This window comes from Pogoniulus pusillus, chromosome 9 (genome assembly GCF_015220805.1).
Source record: "Pogoniulus pusillus isolate bPogPus1 chromosome 9, bPogPus1.pri, whole genome shotgun sequence".
In the NCBI taxonomy this organism is placed as follows: domain Eukaryota; kingdom Metazoa; phylum Chordata; class Aves; order Piciformes; family Lybiidae; genus Pogoniulus; species Pogoniulus pusillus.
The window spans coordinates 12,039,687-12,066,422 of record NC_087272.1 but is presented as its reverse complement, the minus strand read 5'-3'; the positions used below and the strand labels follow the sequence as shown (position 1 = coordinate 12,066,422).

The 26,736-nt window shown below is 45.8% G+C and overlaps 1 protein-coding gene across 24 annotated transcripts in view; it reads left to right on the top strand.

Moving 5' to 3' along the window:
* The window catches only part of ADGRL3 (adhesion G protein-coupled receptor L3), a 667,301-nt gene that overhangs the window by 458,492 nt on the left and 182,073 nt on the right, over positions 1-26,736 (top strand). For 23 of the 24 annotated variants that reach the window (XM_064148540.1, XM_064148545.1, XM_064148522.1 and 20 more), the window contains one exon: positions 17,910-17,990. The exons of the other annotated variant lie outside the window; for it this stretch is intronic. In XM_064148540.1, coding sequence (XP_064004610.1) covers positions 17,910-17,990 — 81 coding nt within the window. The remainder of the gene's footprint in view (positions 1-17,909; positions 17,991-26,736) is intronic. 24 annotated transcript variants of the gene reach the window in all.

Here is a 26,736-nt window from a genome sequence, read left to right as displayed (position 1 = left end):
TGTCCATTTGTCTTGAATCTGGCTTATCAGCTCGGCAGCCCCAGGGCATGTTGCTCCTTGCTTGCTTAATTGCCAGTTTAATCAAAACCTGACATGCTGTTTCAAATATGATTTCTCCTGCTGAGCAACTCAAGCTGTCACAGCCTTTAGGTGCATATGTCTGATGTACACCATGAAGAACCACAGCAGATAGCTCCAACCCCTGGTGCCATGAATCCAAACAGACTTGAGCTGCGCAGGAGTTTGGGCTATTTAATGATGATCACACAGAATTGCAGACTGGTGGAGTTGGAAGGCAGCTTTGAAGATCTAACGCCCCTGTTGGAGCAAGATCACCTAGAGTAAATCACACACCCTTCTTAAGTCATTGTTAACCTCATTGCAGGAGGTTATCCTTGTTGAAGTTTGTATGACAGAGGACATGAGAGATGTTTTTTTCCACTGTCTCAGCCCCTGTGATCACAGAATATTCAGTTTTGTTCTGTAGAATGATAGAATGGTTTAGGTTGGAATGGATCTTACATTCATAGAATGGTTTAGGAAGGAAGTTGCCTTACAGATCATCTAGTTCCAGCCCCCATGACATAGGTGGGGACACCTTCCACTAGACCAGTTTGCTCAAGGCCTCATCCAACCTGGTCTTGAATGCTTCCAGGGATGGGGCATACACAAGCTCCCTGAGCAACTTGCTCCTGTGTCTCATCACCCTCAGTGGAAAGAATTTCTTCCTAATCTCCAGTCTCGGTCTCCCCTCTTCCAGCTCAAAGCCGTTGCCCCTTATCCTGTCGCTACAAGCCTTTGTAAAAAAGTCCCTCCCCAACTTTCTTGTAGGCCCCTTCAGGTACTGGAAGGCTGCTCTAAGGTCTCCTTGGAGCCTTCTCTTCTCTAGGCGGATAGCTCCAACGTTTGCATCCTGTCCCCACGTAGAGGGTGCTCCATCCCTCTGAATATCTTAGCAGCCCTCCTCTGGAAGAGGCACAAAAATCTTCTTGGATTTCTAAATGGAAAGAGGAACTTCAAAACTCCTCTCCACCCAACTCCACTTGATCTTAGCCAGGGAATTACTTTGGTCATCCACTGGCACAGGCTGCTAAGGGAGGTGGTGGAGTCACCATCCCTGGAGGTGTTCAGAAAAATGTAGACCTGGCCCTTTGGGAAAAAGGTTTATTGGCCAGGGTGGTGTTAGGTCAATGGTTGGACTCATTAATCTTCAAGGTATTTTTCAACCAAAATGATTCTTTGACTCTATAAAACACTGCTGCTGAAAAGTTTACAGACACAGTGAGTAAAGGCCTAAACTCCATAAGATGTTCTATTTCTTGTGGGGTTTATTTACTTTTTGCTTAAAAGTCCTAGAATATAACCCCAGCATTTGGGGGGGGTGTCTCTCCTGGCTTTTACCTGCTTGAGGTTGACAGTGACATCTCTTCCCAGCACCAGCTTTTGAGCAATGTCATTTCAAGCACCTGACTAACTAAGTCTTTTTCATAGGTTGTTTTCTTCTTCTGGTTGTCCTGGGAGCTCTGAGTTTGTTCCAGTCATTTGTAACCTTTGTAATCAGTTTGACTGAGAGACCTGGGGGACACCTGCTTCCCTGCTTAGCCAGCTTGTAAAGCAGAAAGTGTAGGCACTTGCCCTCAATCTACAGCACGGATATTTGTTGCCCTCTACTTCTTCTTGCAGTCAGTCGGTTCTCTTGGTCTCACTTCTTAATAATGTCTTCTAAGCTCTGCTTATCGTGAGCAGAAAGCTGCCTTTGTGTCAAGGAACAGGCACTTTGCAATCTGGTCTCTTATCTCCACAAAACTAATTGGAGATTTTTGGCTGGATTCTTGCAAAAGAAAGGATTTCAGAGAACTTTCTCCCTCAACAGAGCCATACAGGATTGGATGCCAAGGCCTCCAGCCTGCTGTGAAGGTGAGCAAGTCTTGGTTTTGTAGATGCCTCAGAGTTTATTTTTTTGGGGGGACACACTTTTCCCCACCCTGCTATTTACCGTCCCTCTTTACTTCTGTTCAATTTGCCTGGAAATAACAGCATGACTCCACAAATCCAGTAACCTGAGAAGGAAACACCATCTCTAATTAAAGTCATCCCTAGAGGGAAGGATGATGAAAGCTTGAACTCTCACACAAAGAGGTCACCTGTGCAAAGGAACTCAAACTGGCTGAAATGGAAGACTGGCACAGAGAGCTTACACAGCCGTCTTCCTCAGCGGCATTCCTCTTCATCTGCAGTGGTTGGAGGAAGGAGGAGGGCTTTTGGCTGAGGCTTGCTTGGGCTTCAGCTGGTTTGCTTTAGAAAAGGAAGCTTATGCTGTTCTGGATGTGTCTTTGTCATAGTGGTGTCACCATTACTTCCAGACTGGAATTTCTTTGCACTCTTCCCTCTCCTCTCCTCATACTCTGGATGGGTTCCTCAGCTGTAAGTGAAATTCTGTCTTCTGGCAGATTCTTGGTTGCTGAGTTATTCAAGCAGCATTACTTCAACTGAAGCTCTCAAACCAGTCAGAGCTGGATTGGCCAATGTTATTGAGACTGTGTTTGAATCCCAAGGAGCTAACTCAGAAATTAGACCTCCTTTTGAGTGACACCAAAGCCATTAAATGCTATTAGATGTAATCCTAAACAAGAAAGATTAAACAGAGATGATCTATCCTCTCCCTGACTCAAGGTTAGGGTTCTCAAAGGCTGGGCTATGCTGTTGAATCCCAATCCCTGGAGGTGTTTCAAAGAGGCAGAGATGCAGTGCTGAGGGGCATGGTTTAGCAGCAGACCTGGCAGAGTTAGAAAATGGTTGGATTGGATGATCTTAGAGGTCTTTGCCAACTGAAACAATTTTGTGATTCTATGTGACTTCAGGAACCTTGTGCATGTTTGGAAGTCATGGCCCCAACATAGCTGCCAATGCATGCATCAGCTTGTAACCAAAGGAAAAAGGATTCAGATTAGCCCAGATAACTCTGAAATGTCTGTGGTGATCTTAGAGGTTTTTTCCAACCCAAACAATTATGTGGTTCCCTGACACTAGAGCAAGCATGCATCTGTCCTGGACTCCTGACCAATGAAGTAGTCATTACTGCTGCTCCATGTTCAGTCTTTAGAAAGTGTTAATTATATGTCATCCAGGTAGCTCATCAGATATACTGGTGTTTCTTCTTCCTTCCTTGGATGGTGAGAGGGTGAAAGGTGCTTAATGTCACTGACATATGCCAGATTGGCCAGAAATTTTGAGTTGTCACTTTGAGCTTGTCAGCTCTTTGATCAAAGGATTCAAATGCAAGGTTAAGGGTTAGCCTGTTAGAGGAAGTTTAGCTTCAGATGGTGCTTATGGCTAGCATGCATAATAAGGAAACCTTTGCTCTCAGGGAAGCAGCTCAGAGGTTGTAGCTCTAAAGGGCAAGAAAAATAAAAATATTTCACAGACTGTACTGCATTGAAAGGGACCCTCAAAGGTCATCTTGTCCATACCCACTGCACTCAGCAGGGACTCTTCCAACTAGAGCAGGCTGCCCAGGGACACATCGAGTCTGATCTTGAATGTCTCTAGGGATGGGACTTCAATCACATCCCTGGGCAACCTGTTTCAGTATTTAAGCACTCTCATTGTACAGAACTTCCTCCTGATGCCCAACCTAAATCTCCCCTTCTCCAGTTTCAAACCATTACTCTTTGTCCTATCACAGCCTTCCTGTAAATCCTTTTCAGATATTGAAATGTAGCTCTAAGGTGTCCCTGGAGCCTTCTCTTCTCCATGCTGAACAGCCCCAATTCTTTCAGCTTGCCTCCATAGAACAGCTGCTCCAGCCCTCTGATGATTATGGTGGCTCCTCTGGAGCTTCTTCATCAGGTCCATGTCCTTCTTGTGTTGGGGGTCCTAAAGCTAGACATGGTACTCCAGGTGAGGTCTCAGCAGAGCAGAGCATGTTGGACAAGGCCTTCAGCAACTTGGTCTGGTGGAAGGTGCTCCTTTTCATGGCAGAGGGTTTGGAACTAAATGATCTCTAAGGTTACTTCCAGCCCAAACTATTCTATCATTCTATGATTCATAGCATGATTTCACTGCAAAGACAGGCTAAAGGAGTTGAAAGATGTCCATCTGGGCTGAAAGACACCAGCATTGAGTGTACTACTCAGCCCCCACAGTCTCACCTTCAGCTGTGCTTTATGTCTCGTGTAATCCTTGCTGGGACTGGACAGACACATCAGAAATAACACTGCATAGCATACCTCTTCCCCTGCATGTACACAGCCAACAAAAGGGACTCAGGATATCTGGCAATGCCTCGGGATCCTTAGCTGGCCCTGACAAGACAGAGTAGTGCCCTTGCAGACCTGTCCATGGCCCTTGCAGAGGACAGCCAGCCAGCATGACTCAGGCAGTGCGGAACAGGCTCAGGCCAGGAGTAATATGTATTATTCAAGAAGTTCCAATCAGGATCTTATTGTCCTAGGCAGTGTCCAGCCTTCTAATCAAAACTGCCATCCAGAGGCCTACAGGAATGTTGTGGGAACTGAGATAAGAATAATCCAGAGACACGCTTGCAGGGCCTTAAGGAATTCAGACTCCGAATACAGAATATCTGCTACTAAGAGCTGCTGTTTGACCTTGTATGAAGCATCTGATCTGTAGAAGGATGTTTACTGTATTTGGCTTCTGTTCTGTGCACAGTTATTTTGGAAGTCAGTGGGCTTGTGCAGTTCCTGACCCGCTGCAAACTTCTCGGTCCTTGGCCACGTAGAAAGAAAGAAGTGTAGAATGACAGCATGAAGGGAACAGATGGTGCAACCTCCTGTGTCATGCCTGGCTTTGAGAAGCAATGCAAAGAGCCAGGATGAAGTTTCTGAAGTCTAGCTGACTTCACTAAAACTAAAATTGGTAAGCTACAGATTTCAGATCTCTTTGAATCTATCAATCAATAATTCTGCTGCACAGGCCTTTAAAAATTGTAAATATCAGCTACACTAAGCATGGGTTCCCTCGGCTGAGTGTTCAGAAGGTAGGAAAAGAGGAAAGATAAACATCACCAGTACCTGAAGGGACTTGCAAGAAAGCTGGAGAGGGACTTTTCACAAGTGCTTGTAATGATAAGGCAAGGGGCAGTGGCTTTGAGCTGGAAGAGGGGACAGTGAGACTGGATGTTAGGAAGGAATTCTTTCCAGTGAGTATGGTGAGACACTGGAACAGGTTGCCTAGGGAGGTTGTGGATGCCTCCTCCATGGAAGCATTCAAGGCACTTTTGAAGTGCTTGGCACAACTTCACCTGCTGGCATTGGGGATTTCTGGAGTTCCTAAGTGAGAGGTTGGAAAGAGATGGTGTTTTACTGGCTGTGACAGCAGCTTACTTAATCTTTGCTACAAAGCAGTTAGAGTGCTTTCGGGATTTGGCCATCAAAAAATTGTATTTGGAATTGTCAGTGGTGTGGAAAGGTCACAGAGATATTCTCAGCTAGCGACAAGGTTTAAAAGTGCTGAGGTTTCATTTCCTTTGAGCTGAGGAAAAAAGGAGCTAATTGCTAATGATTGCTGAAAAAAATCTCAGTAAGGCTTTCTTTGGCTGGTTGAATCAGTAGCTTGTCTGCTTTGGGCATTGGAGGTGAACTCAGGCCTATTGATCGCAGAAACACAGAATGTTAGGGGTTGGAAGAACCTCCAGAGATCATGGTGTTCAACAGCCCTGCAAAGTAGGACCACTTAGGACAGGTCACACAGGAACACAGCCTGGCAGGTTTTGAAGATCTCCAGAGAAGGCAACTCCACGACCTCTCTGGGCAGCCTGCTCCAGGACTCCAGCACCCTCTCACCAAAGGTTTTTTCTCATGTTGAGATGGAATTTCCTGTGGCTGAGTTTGCATCCATTACCTCTCATCCTATCACTAGGTATCACTGAAAATAGACTGTCTCCATCCTCCTGACACCTACCCTTCAGATATTCATAGAGGTTGATAAGGTCCCTTTTTAGCCTGCTGTTTTCCAGAAAAGGGAGAGAATTGGGGTTGTTTAGCCTAGAGATAGGGTGACTGAGGGTAAACGTCATTGCTCTTTACAACTTCCTGAGAGGAGGTTGGAGGTGGAAGTTGATCTCTTCTCCTTAGGAACAGGTGATAGCAGGAGAGGAAATGACCTCAAGTTGTACCAAAAGAGGTTAAGGTTAGGTGTTAGAAGAAACTTCTTGACTGAAAGGGTTCTCAAGACTGAAACAAGCTGCCCAGTGAGGTGGTTGAATCTCCATCCCCAGAGATGTCTAAGAGATGCAGAGATATGGTGCTTAGAGCCGTGGTTTAGCACCAGACATGGTGGAGTTAGAAAGTGGTGAGATCTTAAAGGTCTTTCCTAAGCAAAATGAATCCATGATTCTGTTCTGTGATTCTGTGACTCTTCATCCAGCTAGATTAATGATGGACAGTGCAGCAAAATAAGGTGACCTCCTGTCTTCTCTGCCCTCTGTAAGACTAAACTGAAAACATGGACCCTTTAGGAGGGTTTTGATTGAGAGAAAAAACCATGAAAACAGTGCAGAAGTCTGTCAGAGCTGGATCAATTTGCCCAAACAGCTCAGGTTTTTTCGGCTGACAGCATTTTAGCACTCAGAGGGGAGCTGTTAAAATCTCACTACAGGCAGCTATGTCCTTCATGCTGAGACATACCTCATATTATCTCAAAAAGAAAGAAAGAAAGAAGGAAAAAAAAGTCATAATGATGTGGTGGCTTAGATTACTGTTGGTTTAGGTGACAAAGAAAATCACCATCCTTGTTTCATTTCTTCATCAAACAGTGTGGTCTTAATCCCATTTATTGCTTCATCACTTGCTTTGGGCTGGAGCCTGTCCCCTCTCGAGGGACCCTGCACTGTAGCTAAAGCTTGGCAGCAAGCTGGAAGCAGAGCAAGGCAAGGCTGTCCTGCCTGTCTTGAGGCTCCCCTTGAAGATCAAAAGCAGTGATTAATGAAGTTAGGGCGTGTTGACCTGCTCAGAAAACAAATTGCTCATCTCTTTGCACTTCCTTAATGAGAACAGTTGATACAAATACATTTTTTAATGCCTTCTTGTCTGTCAGTCCTTTCTAGACTGCAGTTACAGTGAGGAGGAGTCATAGAAACCCATGGGAGCTAAGAGTTACATTTGCATGGTATGAGATGTGTGACCGTAGAAGGTGGAGTTCATTAAGCTGGATAAGAGACTGCAATTGAGACCCAAAGAAGGAGTGTGGAATTGTTTCTTGGAGGCTTCCAGGAGACTGACTTCTCTGACATAGATGAGTGAAGGTGAAGTCTCACCTGCTTGGGAGGTTGTAGAGGAGAACGAGCGGATAGAAGCAGAGGTATAAGCAGTACCAGGGAGGTCTGACATGGGGATGGAGACCATGCCACAGGCTGGAAAATAAGGGTAGAATTGGAGGGGACGTGTGCTGTAGGCTGTCACAAAAGGAGGAAAGCAAGAGTGACAAGTTCTTGGATCACATCTCACAGTATTTGAAACCAGAAGACACTTCAATTACCGTCTCCCAGCTGGTGACTCACAGATCTACCTGTCTGCTCCAGACCTGTCTCCCACCATGTTACCCAGCATCTCAGTTGAGGTCTCTGACAATCCCCCACGGATGCTTTGCCACTGAAATTTAAGCTCAGCATGGCAAGAGCTACTGCCTGGTTTCTTCTCTTGCCCCACTGCTCCCCTTCCTGCATGAACAAGGGCAACGCAAGTGACAGAAGGAGGGACTGTGTCCCAGGCTCTGCTTGTGAGCAGTGATCATGGTGTGCTGGAATAGCACTGAGCTTTCATTAAAGCCCCTGACCTGGAGCTCTCCAGATTCCACCGGCAGGTGGGTGAAAAGCTGTCTGAAAGGCACCAAAGAAAGGATGTGATTGTGGGGAACCTCCCTGGGGCAAAGAGAGAGGCTGGAATGGGGACAGAGGGGACATCCAGCTACAATGCCACTACTGTTCCCAGGTGCAGTTCATGTTACGGTGAAGCTGATAGCTGTCCCCATCCCACCCCTGCCTCTTTTGTTCTTGCTTCTTTCCTCTGCATCAGATCTGGCACTGCTGCCACAGCAACCTGAATTGGTTCTGCTCATTCAGCCAGTGGGAAATCACTAATTACTGTTTTGGCTGGGTTGTTTTCCATCAGATCAGCTCTGCCATGCTCTCTGCTTGCATTCACTGCCAGATCTGCCTGTAAAGGAGGGGATGGAAGTGCCTGGCCATTTTTCCCAGGGGACAGAAGACCATGGTGAAATGGGTGAGCTATAACATGGAGCTGCAGCCTTGATTAAGTGTACTCAGCTAAGACAGAAAGGGGGAACCAGAAATGTGGGTGAGAGTGAGAGGAGAGCCACAAAGGGCAGGCCCTAAAGGAACACTGGTAAGGGGAAAAGAGCAAGCAACAGGGTAAATAGAATCATCTTGGGCAGGCAGGCAAGCAACAGAATCCCTCTTCCTCCCTTCAAGAGAGGCAGGCAGGCCAGCTTGAAAGGTGGGAGTCAGGTGGGGGCTGGTCTTTTTTCCCTAGTAACAAGTGTCAGAACAAGAGAAAATGGCCTCACATTGCATCAGGAAAAGCTTAGGTTGGATCTTATTAAAATCTTAACTAAAAGAGTTCTTAAGGAACCCACGGGTGGGAATTCCCATCCATGGAGGTGCTTAAAAGCTGTAGAGGTGCTGAGGGCCCTGGTTTAGCCCCAGACTTGGTAGAATTAGATGATTATTTGAGTGGGTGATCTTAAGGGTCTTTTCCAACCAAAACTATTTTCTGATTCCAAAGGGAGAAGGACTAAATCTTTCAACAGTGAGACTTACAGTTCAGCATCAGGGAGGGAGCAGTGAGCAGCCCTGAGCAGTTATCATTCAAAACAACACAAAGAACAATGTTGCCTCTGCAGAGACCGACTGGGTATCTTTGGCTAGGTTCCCCCCCAGATGCCATTTCTTGGCTAGGTTTCCCCATGATACTGCTCCTAACTTCTCCATCCCAATTCTTTTCAACCTCCTCTGAGGCAGAACAGGCTGACTTGACCTGCTAAGGTGGTTTGAAATGTCCTGTTTAACTTCTAGGATGAAAGTGGAGTAAGGACAGCAGGAGCTGGCATGGTGCTCTTCATATCAGTTTAAATCTTTGGGAGCTGGCCAAGAAAACCTCTCTGGGCTTTGCTGTATTCACTGTTGCTAAACCCACTCTGGATGGTTTGTGGTTACCAATATTCATCATCTGCCCCAGGGCTTGGAGGAATGCATTGCTCCAAATCCTGTGGTCTCCTCTGCACCAAGATCCTTCTCCTCTTTTTTCCTCTTTCCCAGTGCAGGTGACTGTTAAATTGAATTTCATAGCACAGCAAGCACATCTGGGAGGGGAAGGATAATAGGATGTGTCATGTTGTGTTAGCCTGCCAGCCAAGCTTTTGGGGAGGGAAGCTCAGAAAATGTGCAGCCCCAGAGGTCAGCTCTCTGCCTTGGGCATGGGTGGAAGCCAGCCCTGGATACAGCCTTCCTTCAGGTGCTGCTGTGTGGAAGGAAACCTGGAGGTCTCTAACCCCTCACTGCAAGAAAGACATTGAGGTGCTGGAGTGAGTCAACTAAGCTGGTGAAGGGCCTTGAACACAAGTCTTATGAGAAGCAGTTGAAGGAACTGGGGTTGTTTGGGCTGGAGAAAAGACAGCTGAGGGGAGACCTTCTTGTCCTTTGAAAGGAGGTTTGAGTGAGATGGGAGTTGGACTTTTCTCCCTAGAAACAAGTGATAGAAGGAGAGGAAATAACCTTGAGTTGCACTGGGGCAGATTGCACTATTCACCTCTAGGGATGGGGATTCAGCCACCTCTCTGGGGACCCTGTTCTAGTCTTTCAGAATCCATTCAGTAAAGAAGTTTCTTCTAATACTCAACCTAAACCTCTCCTGGTGCAACTTGAGTCCATTTACTCTTGTCAAACAGAAGGCAGACATGACCAGGAGCCAGAGGTCCTTACATACACAGCCACACTTGCAGATATTCAACTTTCCTGGCTGCAGTTGATTTAAGCTTGTCATGGTTCCTGGTAGGAAATAACAGAGGGAAAACAGGAAGAGAGCAAAGATGGTGCAGTCTGAGAGCACACTTTGGAGAAAAGGATTTTCTTGTATTCAGAGACACGCACAGCTTCAAGGGAAGGACAGGGAAACAACCCTGGGAGGGAGAGAAGAAGAGGGAGCAGATGAGTTGCTGCTACCCTAAAGAGTTAAAAGGGCAATGAAAGATGAAAGAGAGACGTAGAGATGAAAGGGAGCTACTCCATAAAAGTCCATGAATAAATGAAGCAGTGGACAGAATCAGTGCTAACTCTGACAGGTCTGAGGTAGGGAATGGCTTTATAAAAGCTTTATTTAAAAAGAAAGCTTTTAATGTAAAATGAAAAAGGGTGGGCAGTGAGGAAAAATGATGTTTTGTAAAGATAGTCATTGATGAAAGGCAGAAGGAAAAAAAAAGGCTGCCAGGAGAAGCTTCAATAGATAGGTCTGAATGAAATTTATTTAATGGCCCTGTTGAAAGAGTTTGTTAGCAAACCTAGCAGCTTTTTCATTCTTCTTTCCATATGTTTTCATATATGCTGCTGTATTAGAGTTCAAAAAAGGCCCATGAGTGGAGGGGAGGAGAAAATTATGGGCAAGGGGGAAAAAGAAGATCTAATTTTGGAAATTAAAGAGGGTGGGAGTAATGATCCTGGAAATTGTGATCCAACAAAATGGGCTGTAGCCTTCACTTGGATAATAAATCAGGTTTTTGTGACAATCCCATGTGACAGTTAGAAAATGACAGAAATGTGGCCAGAAAGTAATGCTGAGCTTTTTACAGATCAGATCACCCAAGACAAACCAGACTGCTTTTAGAAATGAGACTTCTCAGTTGTATGGGGGAAAGGCTACAGCATGCAAAGTGTCTCAGATTGTTTTGGTTGGGAAAAAACCCTAAGACCATTGAGTCCAATCTTCAATGCAACACCACCGCAACCGTTAAACCATGTCCCAGAGTGCCATGTCCACACATTTCTTCAATACCTGCAGGGATGGTGATTCTACTACTTCTCAGCCTGTTCCAATGCCTGAACACTCTTGCAGCAAAGAACTTTTTTCCTAGTATCCAGTTACTAAAGTCCAGAGGGGCCCAGACAGATTTGAGAGGTGGGCCAATGGCAAAGTCTAGAGGTTAAACTGAGCAAAGTGCAAGGTCCTGCACCTTGTTCAGAGCAATCCCAAGCACAACTACAGGCAAACAGATAGTGAGCAGCACTGAGGACAAGGACATGAGGTTTCAGAGAGATGAGAATCTCAACGTGTCAGCAATGTGTGCTCACAGCCCCAAACCAGCCATGTCCTGGGCTGCATCTTGAGCAGCATGGGCAGCAGGTGGAGGGAGAAGATTCTGCCCCTCTGCACTGTTCTGCTAAGACCCCACCTGGAGTGCTGGGTCCAGTTCTGGTGTCCCAACACAAGAAGGACATGGAACCATTGGAGACAGTTGAAAGGATGCTCAAAAGTGATAAGAGGGCTGGAGCACATCTGCTGTGGGGACAAACTGGAAGAGTTCACCCTGGAGAACTAGAAGGCTGATGTAGGCTCTTCCCAGAACTTTTCCTTCTCCAGGCTGAACAGTTCCAACTCTCTCAGTCTGTCCCCATAGCAGAGGCATTCCAGCCCTCTCATCATCTTTGCAGCCCTCCTCTGAAACTCATTCCACCCTGATGAGCTCATGAAAATTAAAACCATGCCAAAAGAGGCTGGGAAATGCATGAAAAACTGGACAAGTGGTGTAGTCTGACTATGGCAGAAAAAAATGTATTGCAGTGATAGGCTATGGATGAGGACAGTAAAGAGAGTTGATTCCTACCTCTTGACCAAAAAGTTTGAGGCATACTTCTTTAAGATATATATATATCGTGGTAGCTTGTCATTGCCACAGCTGGAGGTGAATCAGACACAGATCATGACTGCATTTTGAGTGCATGTTTGTCAGTGCCTACCGCAGCACTGTGGACACTGGACAGGAGGGAAAAGTGAGGACTATCCAGTCTGGTGGGTTTAGTTATCTTCATGGTATTGCCAGTGCCAGAGCTTTAGAAGGCAGGTCATGAGATGTTTGGGAAGTCCCTCACCAAATGTTTTTAAAAGGCTTATTTCTAGTCTAGTGCTGATGGTGTTCATTTTCCTTTCTTTTGGAAGTTTGACTCTATCAGTCTCGTGTTTCCTGGTCAGGTTTTCTCTGTGGCAGTACCCAGTAAAATCTCAGGGGGAAGACAAACAAAGGTCAGGAAGGAAGGCTTCCTGACTGCATGCATGGTGACAGGAGTTGTCCTCTGAAAAAATCCAATGTGATGATCACTACAAACTTGGTATGGGGTCAGGAGAGAGGTCTGCCTTCTCAGATGCTACAAAGAGTGGGTATGTGAGCCCATGGGATGAGTGAGGTGATTCTTCCCCTCTGCTCTGGCTAGACCCCACCTGGAGTTCTGTGTCCAGTTCTAGTTCTACCAGTACAGGAAGGAAATGGAACTGTTGGAGAGAGTCCAGAGGTGGCCACAAAGATGATCAGAGGACTGGAGCACCTCCCATGTAGGGTCATGCTGCAAGAGTTGCAACTTTTCATCCTGGAGAGGAGAAGGCTCTGAGGAGACCTCAGAGCAGCCTTCCAGTTCCTTAAGGGGGCTACAGGCGAGTTGCAGAGGGACTTTTGGCAGCAGCATGTAGTGAGCTTTCTAACCTCCTGTCTAAATCTCCCCTCTTCCAGCTTCTTTGAGCTGGAAGAGGGGAGATTTAGACAGGAGGTTAGAAAGAAATTCTTTCCATTAAGGGTAATGAGACACTGGCACAGGTTGCCCAGGGAGGCTGTGGATGCCTCTTCCATGGAGGTCTTCAAGGCCAGGTTGGATGGGGCCTTGAGCAACCTGGTCTAGTGGAAGGTGTCACTGGCTATGGTGAGGGGGCTGGAACTAGAAGCTCTTTAAGGTCCCTTTCAACCCAAACCACTCTGTGATTCTGTGTTTCGTAAAAGGACCGGGGGCAAGTGGTTTGTCAACAGACAAGCAGGTGAGACAGCTTTGTTGCTACCTTCCTCAGTTGCTCCATGCATTCACACATGCTTTTTTTCCCTGTGGTTTTCTATTGTGGTGTCTGTAGGTGGCTACATCGCTTAGGGGCAGATTTCTGACCATATAGGGGGGTTGGAGATATTTTCTCATCTATGAGGATCCAGATAATATATATATTTTGTTAAGGGTTTTAAAAATCCCTTAGGCCAAGCTGTTTTGTTTCCTTCAGTATTCAGAAAACATTTCCTCTGTTCTTCTAAGTTATTGCCTTTTTATATATATTACATCTCTCAGGCATCAGGCCTTCTTCTAGCCTCCAATCAACTCCCCTTTTCTTTAACCCAAAGATGGCCCCATCATTGAGTGGACTTTCAAGGTCATACCTCTGTTTTGCTCCCCAGATTGCTGCTATAATGTTCCTTGGGTTTTTTTTCCCCCCTTACTTCCTCCCCCCTGTTTCTATACCATGTTTTTATGGCCTGGTTACTACAGGTGCCAAATATCTGTCCTTATTGAGAGAGGTGGCATAAGCAGACAACAAGGAGTTTGTAGCTACCTGGGTCACATCTGCTTTTTGCCCAGGGATGGTGTCTGCATTTATGCAGCATTGGCTAGACCTGAATCCTTGAAGTATGAAACAAAGAAAAGCAAACAAGGATTGACCCATGGCTCTCCTCCAGCATTGCCCCATGTTGCTCACTGTTTCCTCTGCTCCTACCACCCACAGGAAGCCACAGTCATTGACCACACTGGTGGCAGGACCTCACCAGCAAGAGGAATGAGGGAAATGAAGCACAACCTTAGAGATTAGATGCAAAATTGGCATCTTCATCACATGTTACTTTGTTGGTTATGTTTAATTGCTGTTTATTTTTGTTTACCTGGAATCTGGCTGCAGAAACACCAGATGGTTATAGTCAGGGTGGGATTTAGAGAAGGCTGTGCAAGCTGTCAGGACACCAGACATGTTCAACTTCCCATCAGCAGCAGACACATCTTGACCTTTGGAATTTTGGTATTTAGTCAGAAGCTGCCTTGTTGGGTTTTTTTGTGTTGATTTTAACAAAAATAATATTATTTTAAATAAGTAAAAAGTAAGCCACTTATATAAAGAGGTGCAGCTATTTTGGAGCATCCTGCAAAAGCTGGAGAGGACCTGGCACCAACCATTTCCTTTTCTGTAAGCATGGATACCAGGTCAAAATTGGTTAGCGCCTGGATAGCTCTTCAGATTGAAACTAACATCAGGAGTTAATAGCTTTGAGGGTAAAAATGAAAGCTTGAGAGCTGGGAAGTCAAGGGAAACTGAGTCCCATCTCCTGGAGCTGCATCATTGATCCGAGGTGCAGAAAATAGCAGCTGAAGGATCAGGCAATTTGGAAAGGGGATCGTTGTTGTTTTTCCTGTCATCTCTTTTCTCTATAAGGCTTTCACGTTCCTCTTTTCAAGTGTTGTTCTGGAACTGCAGAGGCGATGACTGGAATCATAGAAGCACAGAATGGCTTGGGTTGGAGGGCATCTCTCAGGCATCAGGCCGCCTTCTAGCCTGCAATCAACTTCCCTTTTCTTTAACCCAAGGATGGCCACATCAAGGTCATACTTCTGTTTTGCTCCCCAGATTGCTGCTATAATGCTCCTTGGATTTTTTTCCCCCTTTCTTCCTCCCCCCTATTTCCATACCATGTTTTTTATGGCCTGGTTACTATAGGTGGCAAGTATCTGTCCTTATTGAAAGAGGTGGCATGAGCAGACAATAGCAGCAAAAGAGGTTTTGCCTCAACACAAGGGAGAGCTTCTTTACTGTAAGGGTCACAGAGCACTGGCACAGGCTCCCCAGGGAGGTTGTGGAGTCTTTCTCTATGGAGACTTTCAAGGCCTGTCTGGATGTGTTCCTCTGTGATCTGTGTTAGATAGTATTGTCCTGCTCTGGCAGGAGAGTTGGACTCAATGATCTCTTTGGGTCCCTTCCAACCCCTAACATCCTATGGTCTTCTAGTTCCAAACTCCTAACATGGGCAGGGACACCTTCCACTAGACCAGCTTCCATGGGGTCTTTTTCAACCTTGCTTTTGACACTTCCAGGCTTGGAGCCTCCACAACTTCTTTGGGCAACCTGTTTCAGTTTTTCACCACTCTCATGGGAAGAATTTCTTACTCATGTCTGAAGTAAGTTCATCTTCTTCAAGCCTGAAGCCATTACTGCCCATCCTGTCACTACAGACCTTTGTAAAAAGTCCCTCCCTAGCTCTCCTGTAGCCCTCTTCAGATACTGGAAGGCTGCTCAAAGGATTCTCAGGAGCCTTCTCTTCTCCAGGCTGAACTACCCCAACTTTCTCAGCCTGTCTTCATAGGATTGGTGCTCCAGCCCTGGGATCATCTTGATGGTCTCCTCTGGAAATGCTCATTCCTAGAGTCAGGGCTAGAAGTAAGTATCTGCAGCTGCAGAATTCACACAACAGAGGTGAGGAATCGGTGTCACTTAGCATAATTTGTCAGTCTTTAAGGCCAGTGTGATCTGCACTCAGGTGACACCAGCCATATCAGTCTCTGCATCTTGCAGAGATCCATCCAGTAAAATTGTGGAGGTTTTAATTAAATCAGTGGTTAACCTTTTAATACTATTAAAGTCATAAAGCCCATTGCTCTGATCCTTTAGTTTGGCCTCCTGACCTCACATTTTGTCCATGTGCTTGTGTACCAGGGCTTGCTTTAGCACACCTCCACCTTTCCTCTTGTCACTTAAACCTCTAAGATGTCACTATTGCCACAAAACCCAGTTGCTTTGGGTTTTCAAAAGAAAAAGCTGGTTCTGATTATTAACAAGAAGGGACTCAAGGTGCTTGATCCTGAATGTATAATTTGAGCCACAGATACCAGTGGAGAGTCTTTATTTCTTGTGTGGAAAACTATGATGTGTCTGAAAAGTAGCTAAGCTGGCGTTCATGCCTAGAAAATGAAGCACAATTGTAGTGTTGACTCAATTGTTTGGGTCAGATGGGACCATAAAGATCATCCACCTCCCACTAGACCAGGTTGCTCAAGGCCTTATCTAACCCGGCCTTGAATACCTCCAGGGAGGGGGCAACCACAACCACCTCAGGCAACCTGTTCCAATGTCTCACCGCCCTCACTGGAAATAATTTCTTTCTAATAGCCAGTCTAAACCTCCTTTCTTCCAGCTTCAATTCCTTCCCTCTCATCCTGTCACTACAAGTCCTTGTAAAAAGTCCCTCTTCAGCTTTCTTATAGCCCCCTTCAAGTACTGGGAAGCTCCTCTAAGGTCTCCCTGGATCCTTCTCTTTTGTCTTTCCTTTGTTGTTTTTTTTTTTTTTTCCCTTTTCCCATTAATATTTTATCTCCCTGAAGAGATGTTTTCAGCATATTATGTGCAACAGCCTGCTGTGCTCATGGTATTCCTGGGTGTCATTACAAAGAAGCCTGAAGACCATTCCACCGCTCCGCTGCCTGGGATGCTAGCTTGGAAATTGCTCTGAGCAACAACAGCAAATGCCAACAGGGAGCTGTATTAATTATTTGGAATGTGTCTCCTAAGAGGAATCAACTGCTTTTACTGCAGCAAGAATATTACTTGAAACAGGAAGGTTACTCCAACTGTTATTGTAATCTATGTGTCATTAACTTTCTGTGTTTAGAAAAAAAAAAGAGATTAACAGCCCTGCAAATTGTGCTGGTAAATAGATGAATTATAACAACATGGGTTGGATGGAAGTGGAAGTTTCTTAGTGGAATTACCTCCAAATTACTGGAGAAGAATGGAGACTGAGAAACTGCCTTATGATGTTGGGAAAGCACAAAAGCTTTCACCCAGGTTGAAAGTGATGTGATGCTCTGCAAAGCCACACCTGCATCTTCTGCAGGTGGGAAAAAGCAAATGTGGTTGTACTTCATGCTACACTTCCTTCACAACTTGTTGTGATGTAGAAAGGCTTACTGCATTCTCAAAGTGAGATTAACAGATTGCAAGGACATCCAGGAAGTTAATTGTCATCTGTGGTGTACTGACAGTACACACTGGACACAGTACTGTGTCCAGCTCTGGTGCCCCCAACACAAAAATGATATGGAACTGTTGATGCAGGTCCAGAGGAGGCTATGAAGATGCAGAGAGAATTGGAGTGCTTTCCTCTGTGGGGACAGGTTGAGAGAGTTGGGACTGTTCAGCCTGGAGAAGAGAAGGGTCCAGACAGACCTTCCAGTGTCTGAAGGAGGCTACAGGAGAGCTGAGGAGGGACTTTTTATGAGTGCTTATAGTGGTAGGATGGGAGTTAATGGCTTTGAGCTGGAAGAGAGGAGATTGAGACTGGAGATTAGGAAGAAATTTTTTCCAGTTGGAGCGGTGGGGCACTGGAGAAGGTTACCCAAGGGCGTCGTGGTTGCCCTCTCCCGGGATGTGTTTGAGGCCAGGATGGAGAGGGCCTTGAGCAAGCTGGTCTAGTGGAAGGTGTCCCTGCCCATGAGGGAGGAGGAGGAAGGGGGTTGGAACTAGATGATCTTTAAGATTCCTTCCATCATAAACCATTCTTTGATTCCATGATTCTGTGATATGGCCTTTCAAGAAAATGATGTTTAGAGTGTACATGGTAGTGGGAAAGCAGGTATGGCTAAAGTTCAGTGTGGTACCCACATCTATATGGAAAATCCAAAGGGAATGGGAGTATTTTCAACTTTTCATTGAGTGTCTCCAGAAAATGGAACTTCTTTGTGAAAAGTGTGTAATAGGACAGAACCCTCCTGTGCCTGTTTAGAGTTCAGTGCCATAAAAATGCCGTTCCTTTAATTGTCCCCCTGCTAGCACTCAGTAGGAAACAGCAGAACTAAACCCCTTATTTGTTCACAGGGCAGGCTCACCACGGGCAGGTTTCCTACATTGCCCCACCAATCCACCTCGATTCGGATCTGGAGAGACTGCCATCCAAGGGTGAGTCAGTGACAGCCTCCATGCACCTGCATTGTGACCCATCCATGATTTGAGATTCCATCATTCACGTGTTCATAGAGCCTCCATGGCAAAAGTCCCACCCTCCATCCAAGGACACTCCAGAGCAATTGAATTCTTTCAAGAGCTGTGTGAGAGATGACCATATCCCATGGATTCCATTGCATAGCTTTGAACATACTGTCTTGTTCACAAGCTGGCTTGCTCTTCCTACTGGTTTCCTTTTGCAGCATACCTTAGGTCCTGCCCTTTGCCTTCCTCCTTTCTTTCTATGGTAGTGCACAGGCACAGGGGGCTGTTGGCAAAATGCTAAAATGCAGGTTTCAGCTGCCCCTCAGGTGAGTGGAGGTGCAGACATGTTTGTGAGGTGGTTCAAGCCTAGATTCAATCTGCATTGCCCTTGCTCAGAGTTCTTTCTCTGAGCTGGTGCTGACATCTGTTAACTCTAGAGACTGGTTCAGCTTGTGATGAGCTTGTTGCCCTCCGGACAATGCTAGTAGCCAATGCTTGTGGAATAAGTCCAGAATAAACCAGTTAAGATAGGTGACTTTTGTGAATGATACACGTAAAGTGGTATGAATGTGAGCTTTTGATATCTCTGCCATGTTTAGAGCATTGTCCCCTGAGTGTGTTGTGATGAACCCCCAGTACTGGCCTTAGTCCAAGAGCAAATATCTGTGCTGGTGCAGGACTTTTACACCTCCTTTTACTCCTTTTAATTAGCTTGTGACTGTTCATGTTGGCTGTCAGAATCACCACTTGTCTTTCTTGGAATGGATGGTAGCTTGGCTAAAATCAGGCAGGTATATGGAGGGGTGGCTTGGTCGCAGGAGGTGTTCAAGACCCATGTGAGTATGACACTTTGGGACATGGCTTGAAACATTGGGCAATTGAAATGCTGGAAAGCTGCAGCTTAGAGAGGCACTTAGGTGTATTGGTTGACCGTCGACTGATATGAGTCAGCAGTGTGCCCAAGTGGCCAAGAAGGCCAATGACATCCTGGCTTGTATTAGATACTGTGATACTGTGGTAGAAACATGATGGCCATCAGGAACAGAGAGGTGATCATCCCCCTGTACTCAGTACTGGTGAGGCCATACCTTGAGTATTGTGTTCAGTTCTGGGCACCTCACTACAGGAAGGACACTGAAGTGAGAAGAGGCTGGTGAAGGGCCTGGAGCACAGACCTAGGAGGAGCATCTGAGGTAGCTGAGGTTGTTCAGTCTGGAGAAGAGGAGGCTGAGAGGAGACCTCATTGCTCTATACAATTCCATGAAGGCAAGGAGAGGGCAGCCTCTTCTCCTCAATGCCAAGTGACTGCACTAGAGGTTTCAAGCTGTGCCAGGGGAGGTTCAAACTGGATGTTAAGAAATATTTCTTCACTGAAAGGGTTCTCAAACATTGGCGTGGCCTGCCCAGGACGGAGGGCATCCCTGAAGATGTTCAAGCAATGTGTAGACTTGGTGCTTAAGGATATGGTTTAGTGTTGACCCATCAGTGCTGGGTGCAGGGTTGAGTTGGATGATCTTTGAGATCTCTTCCAACCAAATATATTCTGTGATTCTGTGGTTCTCTGAAAGGTGTATGGACCTCAAACACAGGGAATGTTCTGTAAGAAGGAAAGGGAAGTGGATAGATGAAGCTTGTTATCGTGGAGAGTACTGGATTGAGCTATGAGGCCACCAACACAAGAGAGAGATGGACCTGCTGCACTGGGTCCATAGGAGGGCAACAAAGATGTTCAGAGGGCTGGAGCACTGCTCCTATGAAGACAGGCTGAAAGAACAGGGACTGTTCAGCCTGGAGAGAAGGCTTCTCCAGGGAGACTTTGAACCTGCATTTCAGTATCTGAAAAGGACCTACAGAAAGGCTGTGGAGGGACTGTTTGGAAGGGGCTGTGGTGACAGGACAAGGGACAATGGTTTGAAATTGGAGCAGGAGTGATTTAAATTAGGCATCAGGAGGAAGTTCTTCACTATAAGAATGGTGAAATGCTGGAACAGGTTGTTGAGGGATGTGATTGAGGCCCTGTCCCTGGAGATGTTTAAGATCAGACTGGATGTGGCCCTGGGCAGCCTTCTGTAGTTGGAGGCGTCACTGCTGCATGCATGGGGGTTGGCCAAGATGATCTTTGAGGGTACCTTCCAACCAAATGCAGTCTGTCTATCTCAGATTAACAACTGTTTAGTTTTGTTATTGTTTTTTTTCTTTCTCCTCCTCTGCAAGGGATACAGTGGCAGAAAGAGTGTGAGGTTGGCCTTGATAGTGATTGTCACCATCCTACCCCAAGTCTTTAGGTCTGTGAGTGTGTTTCTGTGCACTTGTGGCTCACAATTGGAGAACACAATGTGTCAATGCAAGACTAATCTGGATTGATGTGCTGTAGTGGTTTGGGTGTTACCCACCCTCCCACACTTTGGAAATCACCCAGACTAGACTCAGCCGGCTCTGGAAATTGAATGAAGTTTATATTTAGCTCAATGTACAAGCAGATATGTACAGTATATACACTTATAGACAGAAATAGACAAGGTAAAAGGTAATACAGAAACACAACAGTCCTCCCAGAAACCTGAGTCCCCAGGAGGGGCTCCCAACTGCCCTTCCACCTTCTCCCACACCTCTCAACCTTACCCCAGTCCCAAGGAAGAATGGAGGTTTGGCCAGGGGGTTAGGGAGCAAAGTGGATTAATCAGAGAGACAGCAGAGAGGCTGGAGAGAGAAATGCAGCTCAGAGCTCCCAAGCAGAAGTGCCTTATCTATGTTTTGATTCTTGTTCTTATACCTCTCAGCAAGCCTATGAGTGAAGTAGACATTATCACTGTTTTCCTTTCACAACCAATACTCTAGTTCTTCTCACCAAAACATTCTAGCTAGCTCAAACCAGCACACATGCTGTCGTGATGTAATGTGAATCAACCTGTCTTAAGACCTCACTTCGTTAGCCATCCCAAAAGTTCTGGCAGACAGAAAAAAACTTTTGTGTCAGTGGACTGCAGCTGTGACTCACAGCCCTGCTATTCCAAATAGTCAAAGGACTTTATGGGCTAAATTAAAGCACACTGGCACAGAAACAGAGAATCGCAGAAAGGTAGGGGTTGGAAAGGACATCTGAAGATGGTAAGAGTCCAACCCTCTTGCCAGAACAGGATCACCTAAAATAGGTCACACAGGAACATGTCCAGGAAGGCTTTGAATGCCACCAGAGATATTCTCCACCTCTGGGCAGCCTGCTCCAGTGTTCTGCTACCCTCAGAGTAAAGAAGTTCCTTCTCATGTTTACAGGGAACTTCTTATGTTTAAGTTTGTGCCTGTTGCTCATTGTCCTGTCACTGGGGACCACTGAGAAGAGTCTGGCTCCATCTTCCTGACACTCACCCTTTAGGTGTTTGTAAACATTAATAAAGTTCTGCTTCAGCCTCCTCTTGACCAAGGTGAAAAGCCCCAATTCTCTCAGCCTTTCCTCATATAAGAGAAGTTTCAATGCCCTCACAATCTTAGTGATCCCATGCTAGACAGCTCCTTTAGCTTTGAGGGAGCTCTTCCAGCAGCAGTTGTGTGGCCAGATCTGTAACTAAATCAAGTCCCTTTTTGCTGGGCTTTCCCCCTTTGTGTGTGTCACTGTGTTTGCTTAGCTGCTGCTAGAACCAAAGTGAAGGAATCAGCTCTTGCTGCAGAGAAGCTGCCTTTGCATTATCCTTCCTTGGTGATGCCTCTTGCATCTCTGCAAGGTGGAACCATGTGCTGTGTGGTGGAGGATGGTGGATTCAGTGTCCTCTTTCCAAATCTGGCCTTGTCATAAGTTGGTCTGGTCACATACAATGTCCTGGCAGTTCACAACCTCCAGTCAGCTTTGAGCGAACTACCCTGGAGGTTTGGCACATACCTTTGACAGCATCAGCTTCTTCTTAAGGCCCTTGAAAGCCTACGCTTCTGTGGTCAGATTTACTCACCTGGCTGCTCTGACAGACCACTCCAGAAAGGCATAATCAGTTATGACTCCCAGGACCTGCTAGTGCAAATCTGATCTTAGATGTGATGATTCAGAGCTGACTTAGAATAAGTCATTGTAAATCCTCACTGTGGCATCTGGAGCAGCCTATGGAAGATTCAAGGATGGTGGAACAGCAGACACCAAAGCTGTTGCACCTTGCTTTCTCCAAGATGAGAGCTACTGCTCATGAGGGCATCTCTGCAAGATGAATGGTACTGCCACCAGGAGCAGAGCAAACTGGGTCAGGCAGAACAGTAGCAGCACTTGAAGAGAAGGTAAAATGGAGTTTATGCAACATAAACTGCTACATTAACCACTTCCACCAGAGTCTCCATACCCCCACTTGAGAGACTTTAAAGTCTCTGAGCTGCTCAGAATGGAAGGACAGATTCTGCTACTGCTACACAATGGTGAAAGTACTCAAATCCTCTTGTATAACTTAATTAGGGAGGGCCATAGAGAGAGCAGCTCTGAATGCATCAGTCTGTTCACTGGGTGACTGGGGGATATTAAACATGCAGCAGTCAATACTCTCTCCCAGGGGAAGGACAAAGTTCTCCTCTGGCCCTGAGACCTGGGAGGTGTAGTTCTACTTACACATCAGCTGCCTCATTCCCTGGGTCAGGACCCAGGATCCCTAAGAATGTTATCATAATCATGGTATTTTTTTTCTAACTGTGAAACTTAGGAAGCTTGAGGTCTTTTTGGCTGTGTTTTCTGACACCTTAGAACATAGAATCATAAAATGATAGAATTGTTTCAGTGGGAAAAGACCTTTAATGTCATTGAGTTAACTGCCAACTCAATGCCACTATGACCACTAAACCATGTCCCAAAATGCCAAGGCCACACATTTCTTAAACACCTCTGGGGATGGTGACTCCACCTCCCTGGGCAGCCTGTTCCAATGCTTGACCATTCTTGCAGCAAAGACACTTTTCCTAATCTCCAACCTAAGTCTCCCCTGGTGCAAGCTGAGGCCATTTCCTCTCATCCTATCACCAGCTGCTAGGGAGAAGAGATGGAGTATTCTATTTAATACTGTAGCCACAAGAGCTGTTTTAACCAAATAAAGCAAAACCTCTGTCCTGAAGCTCTCCTTGGTTTCCATGTTTCCAGTAGCTGGAACTCTCTAAAAAGAGCAGCATTATGACATCAAGCACTGATGCTGTTGACTGTGCTTTTGATGCTTTTCATTTCCCCCCTGCATTTTCCCTCACACTCAGCTGAACACCAGGCCCAGGTCAGTGTTGCACTTAGTCTGGCAGAAAGAAGCCACTGTACAATTTTAATTGTAATAAATGGATGTAGAGCCAGGGCAGGGAGATAAAAGCATCTTTCCTTCCCAAATTATTCAAAACCTACACAGCTTTAGTGCTCCTGTGAGGCTTAGGAGGTTGCAATTCTCAGCTAGTGGATTTATTTTGTAGCTGCCTCTTCCTTCTCCTTTTTAAACAAATTTATCCCTGATGACATGTCCACATGTTGGCTTTGCATTCAGGGTGTTTTTTACCTGCCTTTCAGAGTCCTGATACTAGTAGTGAATAAACTCCAGTAGTTTACTAGTACATTAGTGTCACTATGCATTAAAGGGTGATTACTCTGAGCCACAGCTCTGTGCAGTAGCATGGTAACGACACTGCAAATCGCTTGATGGAAATGAGAGTCTGAATCAGCATTTTGTGTCAGGACACTTCTTATTCCTCACACTCTTTTTAGCTTAGAGGCTGGTTTACAATTAGTTCTGTAAACAAAGCACTGCTAACCATGTGCTGGGGTGCTGCATGACAAATGACTGGAGGTCAGCCACCAGTGTGCTCAGGTGGCCAACAATGCCACCAGCATCCTGGCCTGCATCAGAAATAATGTGGCCAGGAGGACAAGGGAAGGGATTGTCCCCCTGTGCTCAGCACTGATGAGATCACACCTTGTGTTTTGGGTTCAGTTTTAGGCCATTCACTCCAAGAAAGTTACTGAGTTGCTGGAGTGTGTCCAGAGAAAGGCAACAAAGGTGGTGAAGGGTCTAGAGAACAGGACTGGTGAGGAGCAGCTGAGGAAACTGGGAGTGTTCGTGCTAGAAAAGAAGAGCCTGGGGGAGACCTTATTGCTCTCTACAGCTTCCTGAATGAAGGTTGGAGTGAACTGGAGATTGGCCTCAGTAAAGAAGTGGCCTCAAGTTGCACCAGAGGAGGTTTAGGCTGGACATTAGGAAAGATTTCTTTGCTGCAAGAGTTGTCAGACATTGGGGCAGGCTGCCCAGGGAGGCAGTGGTGTCACCATCCTTAGAGGTGTTCAAGAAACACATGGATGTGGCACTTGGAGACGTGGTTTAATGGCCATGGTGGTCTTAAGGTGATGGTTAGACTGAATGATCTTAGAGGACTTTTTCAACTCAAACAATTCTATGATTCTATTATTCCTCTCAGTCTGTTCATCTGGACATCAGAACATGACTCTTACACACCTTCTTACCCTAAGTATATGCAGAATGGTTCCAGGGACTCCTCAGATTGGAGTTGCACAGACCGAAGTGTAAACCTGTGTTTAAAATGGATTCCTGGTTACTGATGATAGCAAGAAGTGTCCTAGATGCTGATTCCAATGCTGCTACTCTGGCTTAGGAAGGGATTTTATGGAATTATTATAGATGGCAATAAATCACATTCAGTGTTTAGACTCAAATTCTGCCAGGTACTAAAACACAGCAAATAAGTGAATTAAACTCACTGGATCCACACAATAAAACAATTTATAAAACTTGATAGAGGCAGATTTTATCAAATAGATGGAATCATATTAGCCATGAAATATATGCCTGGCATTTGAAGCTAAGCTGTCTGAGGAGTTCTCCTTCCATCTTGAGCTAGAGCTTTGCAAAGATTTCTTTCAAAGCTGAAGCCCAGGGAGTAACTGTCTTGGAGATTGATATGCTTGAAGTCAGCACACTTCCAAGATATTAATTGATAAAAAAAAACCTCTGTGTTGGTGCCAGTTCTAGAAATAAAGAGCAAATAAAGGAGTGATGGCAAGACATCACCCTTCTGTACAGATTTTCCTAGCCAGGGCTCCAGTTAAGGCACTGTGGTATTTTTTCCCTCCTGTAAATCACAGTTGTGAGATTCAGCTTCTGTAGATGTAAGAGAATCAACAAAGCGAGTGTTAGGTCTTGCATTTGAGTTGCAACAATCCCATGAATGCTCCAGGCTTGGGGCAGAGTGGCTGGAAAGCTGCCCAGGAGAAAAAGCCCTGGGATGCTGATTGGCAGCTGGCTGAAGAAGAGACAGTGTGTGCCCAGATGGTCAAAAAGGCCAACAGCATCCTGGCCTGGGTCAGGAATAGTGTGACCAGCAGGGGAAGGGCAATGATTATCTCCTTGTGCTCAGCACTGGTGAGGCCACAGCTTGAGTCCAGGATTCTGTTTTGGGCCTCTCACTAGAAGGACATTGAGGGGTTGGAGCATGTCTAGAGAAGGGCAGTGAAGACGATGAAAGGTCTGGAGAATGGGACTGGTTAGAAGCATCTTAAGGAAGTAGGATTGTTTAGTCTGGAGAAAAGAAGGCTGAGGGGAAACCTCATTGCTCTCTACAACTCACTGATAGAGGATTGGAGTAAAGTGAGGGTTGGCCTCTTCTCCCTAGGAACAAGTGACAGGACAAATGGAAATGTCCTGAAGTTGCACCAGGGAATGCTTAGGTTGCATATGAGATGAGAATTCTTGGTGACAGGGTTCTCAAAGACTGTGACAGGCTTCCCAGGCAGGTGATTGAATACCTCTCCCTGGAGGTGTTTAAAAGCTGTGTAGATGTGGTGCTGAAGGCCATGGGTTAGCCCCAGCCTTGGTAGGGTTAGAGAATGGTTGGACTGGATGATCTGAAAGGGCTTTTCCAACCAAAACTATTACATCATTCTGTGATTCTGTTAGTCTATGATTCCATGATCCTATGATTCTAGAGCAAGAGCAGCCAGAGCAGCTGGAGATCCTGCAGCCAGCCTGCAATTCTGCTTGCTTGTTAGGTGCTGTAGCTCTCCATACTCAGGAAGAGTTAATTGCCTGCCGTTTGCCATTTTCTTTTTCACTGTGGTGTCGAACTGTTGCTCTTACTTCTTTGGAATGTGTGTTTTCATTGCAGAGGGGCACCTCAGGGCATTGCTGTTTATTTATAAGATAACAGCGTTCACTCTAGCAGAAAGCTGGAGCTAACAAAGTCTCTCAAGGAGAACTGCTAAATCCAGTCTGCTGGTGGGAACTGTTCAAAGTCTTTACACTTGAAAATATCTCAGGCTTTTGGGGTGGAGGGGGAAGAGTCTGGATGATGCTTAACACCTCCTTATCTTAAAAAAAAAAAAAAAAAAAAGTGCTTTTTATTTTTTTTCCCCCCAAGAGCTTTCTTGTAAAGGAATTTTGCTGTGGACATCAGCATGAGCAGGACAAGGGGGAGTGGGCACGTAAGAAGTTCCATCTAAACACAAGAAGGAGCTACTTTAACTTAATGGTGCTGGAGCACTGGAACAGGCTGCTTAGAGAGGTGATGGAGTCTCTGGTTTTGAGGACATTCAAATCCCACCTGAACGTGTTCCTGTGTGACCTTCTTTAGATGAACCTCCCTCGGCAGGGGAGTTGGAGTCAATCCCTAGAGGTCCTTTCCAACCCCTACCGTTCTGTGACACTGTAACTGGGATTTGAAGATGCCCTGGAATGTTGTTCTTTGTCACTGCTGTGCAACCCCGTAAGCT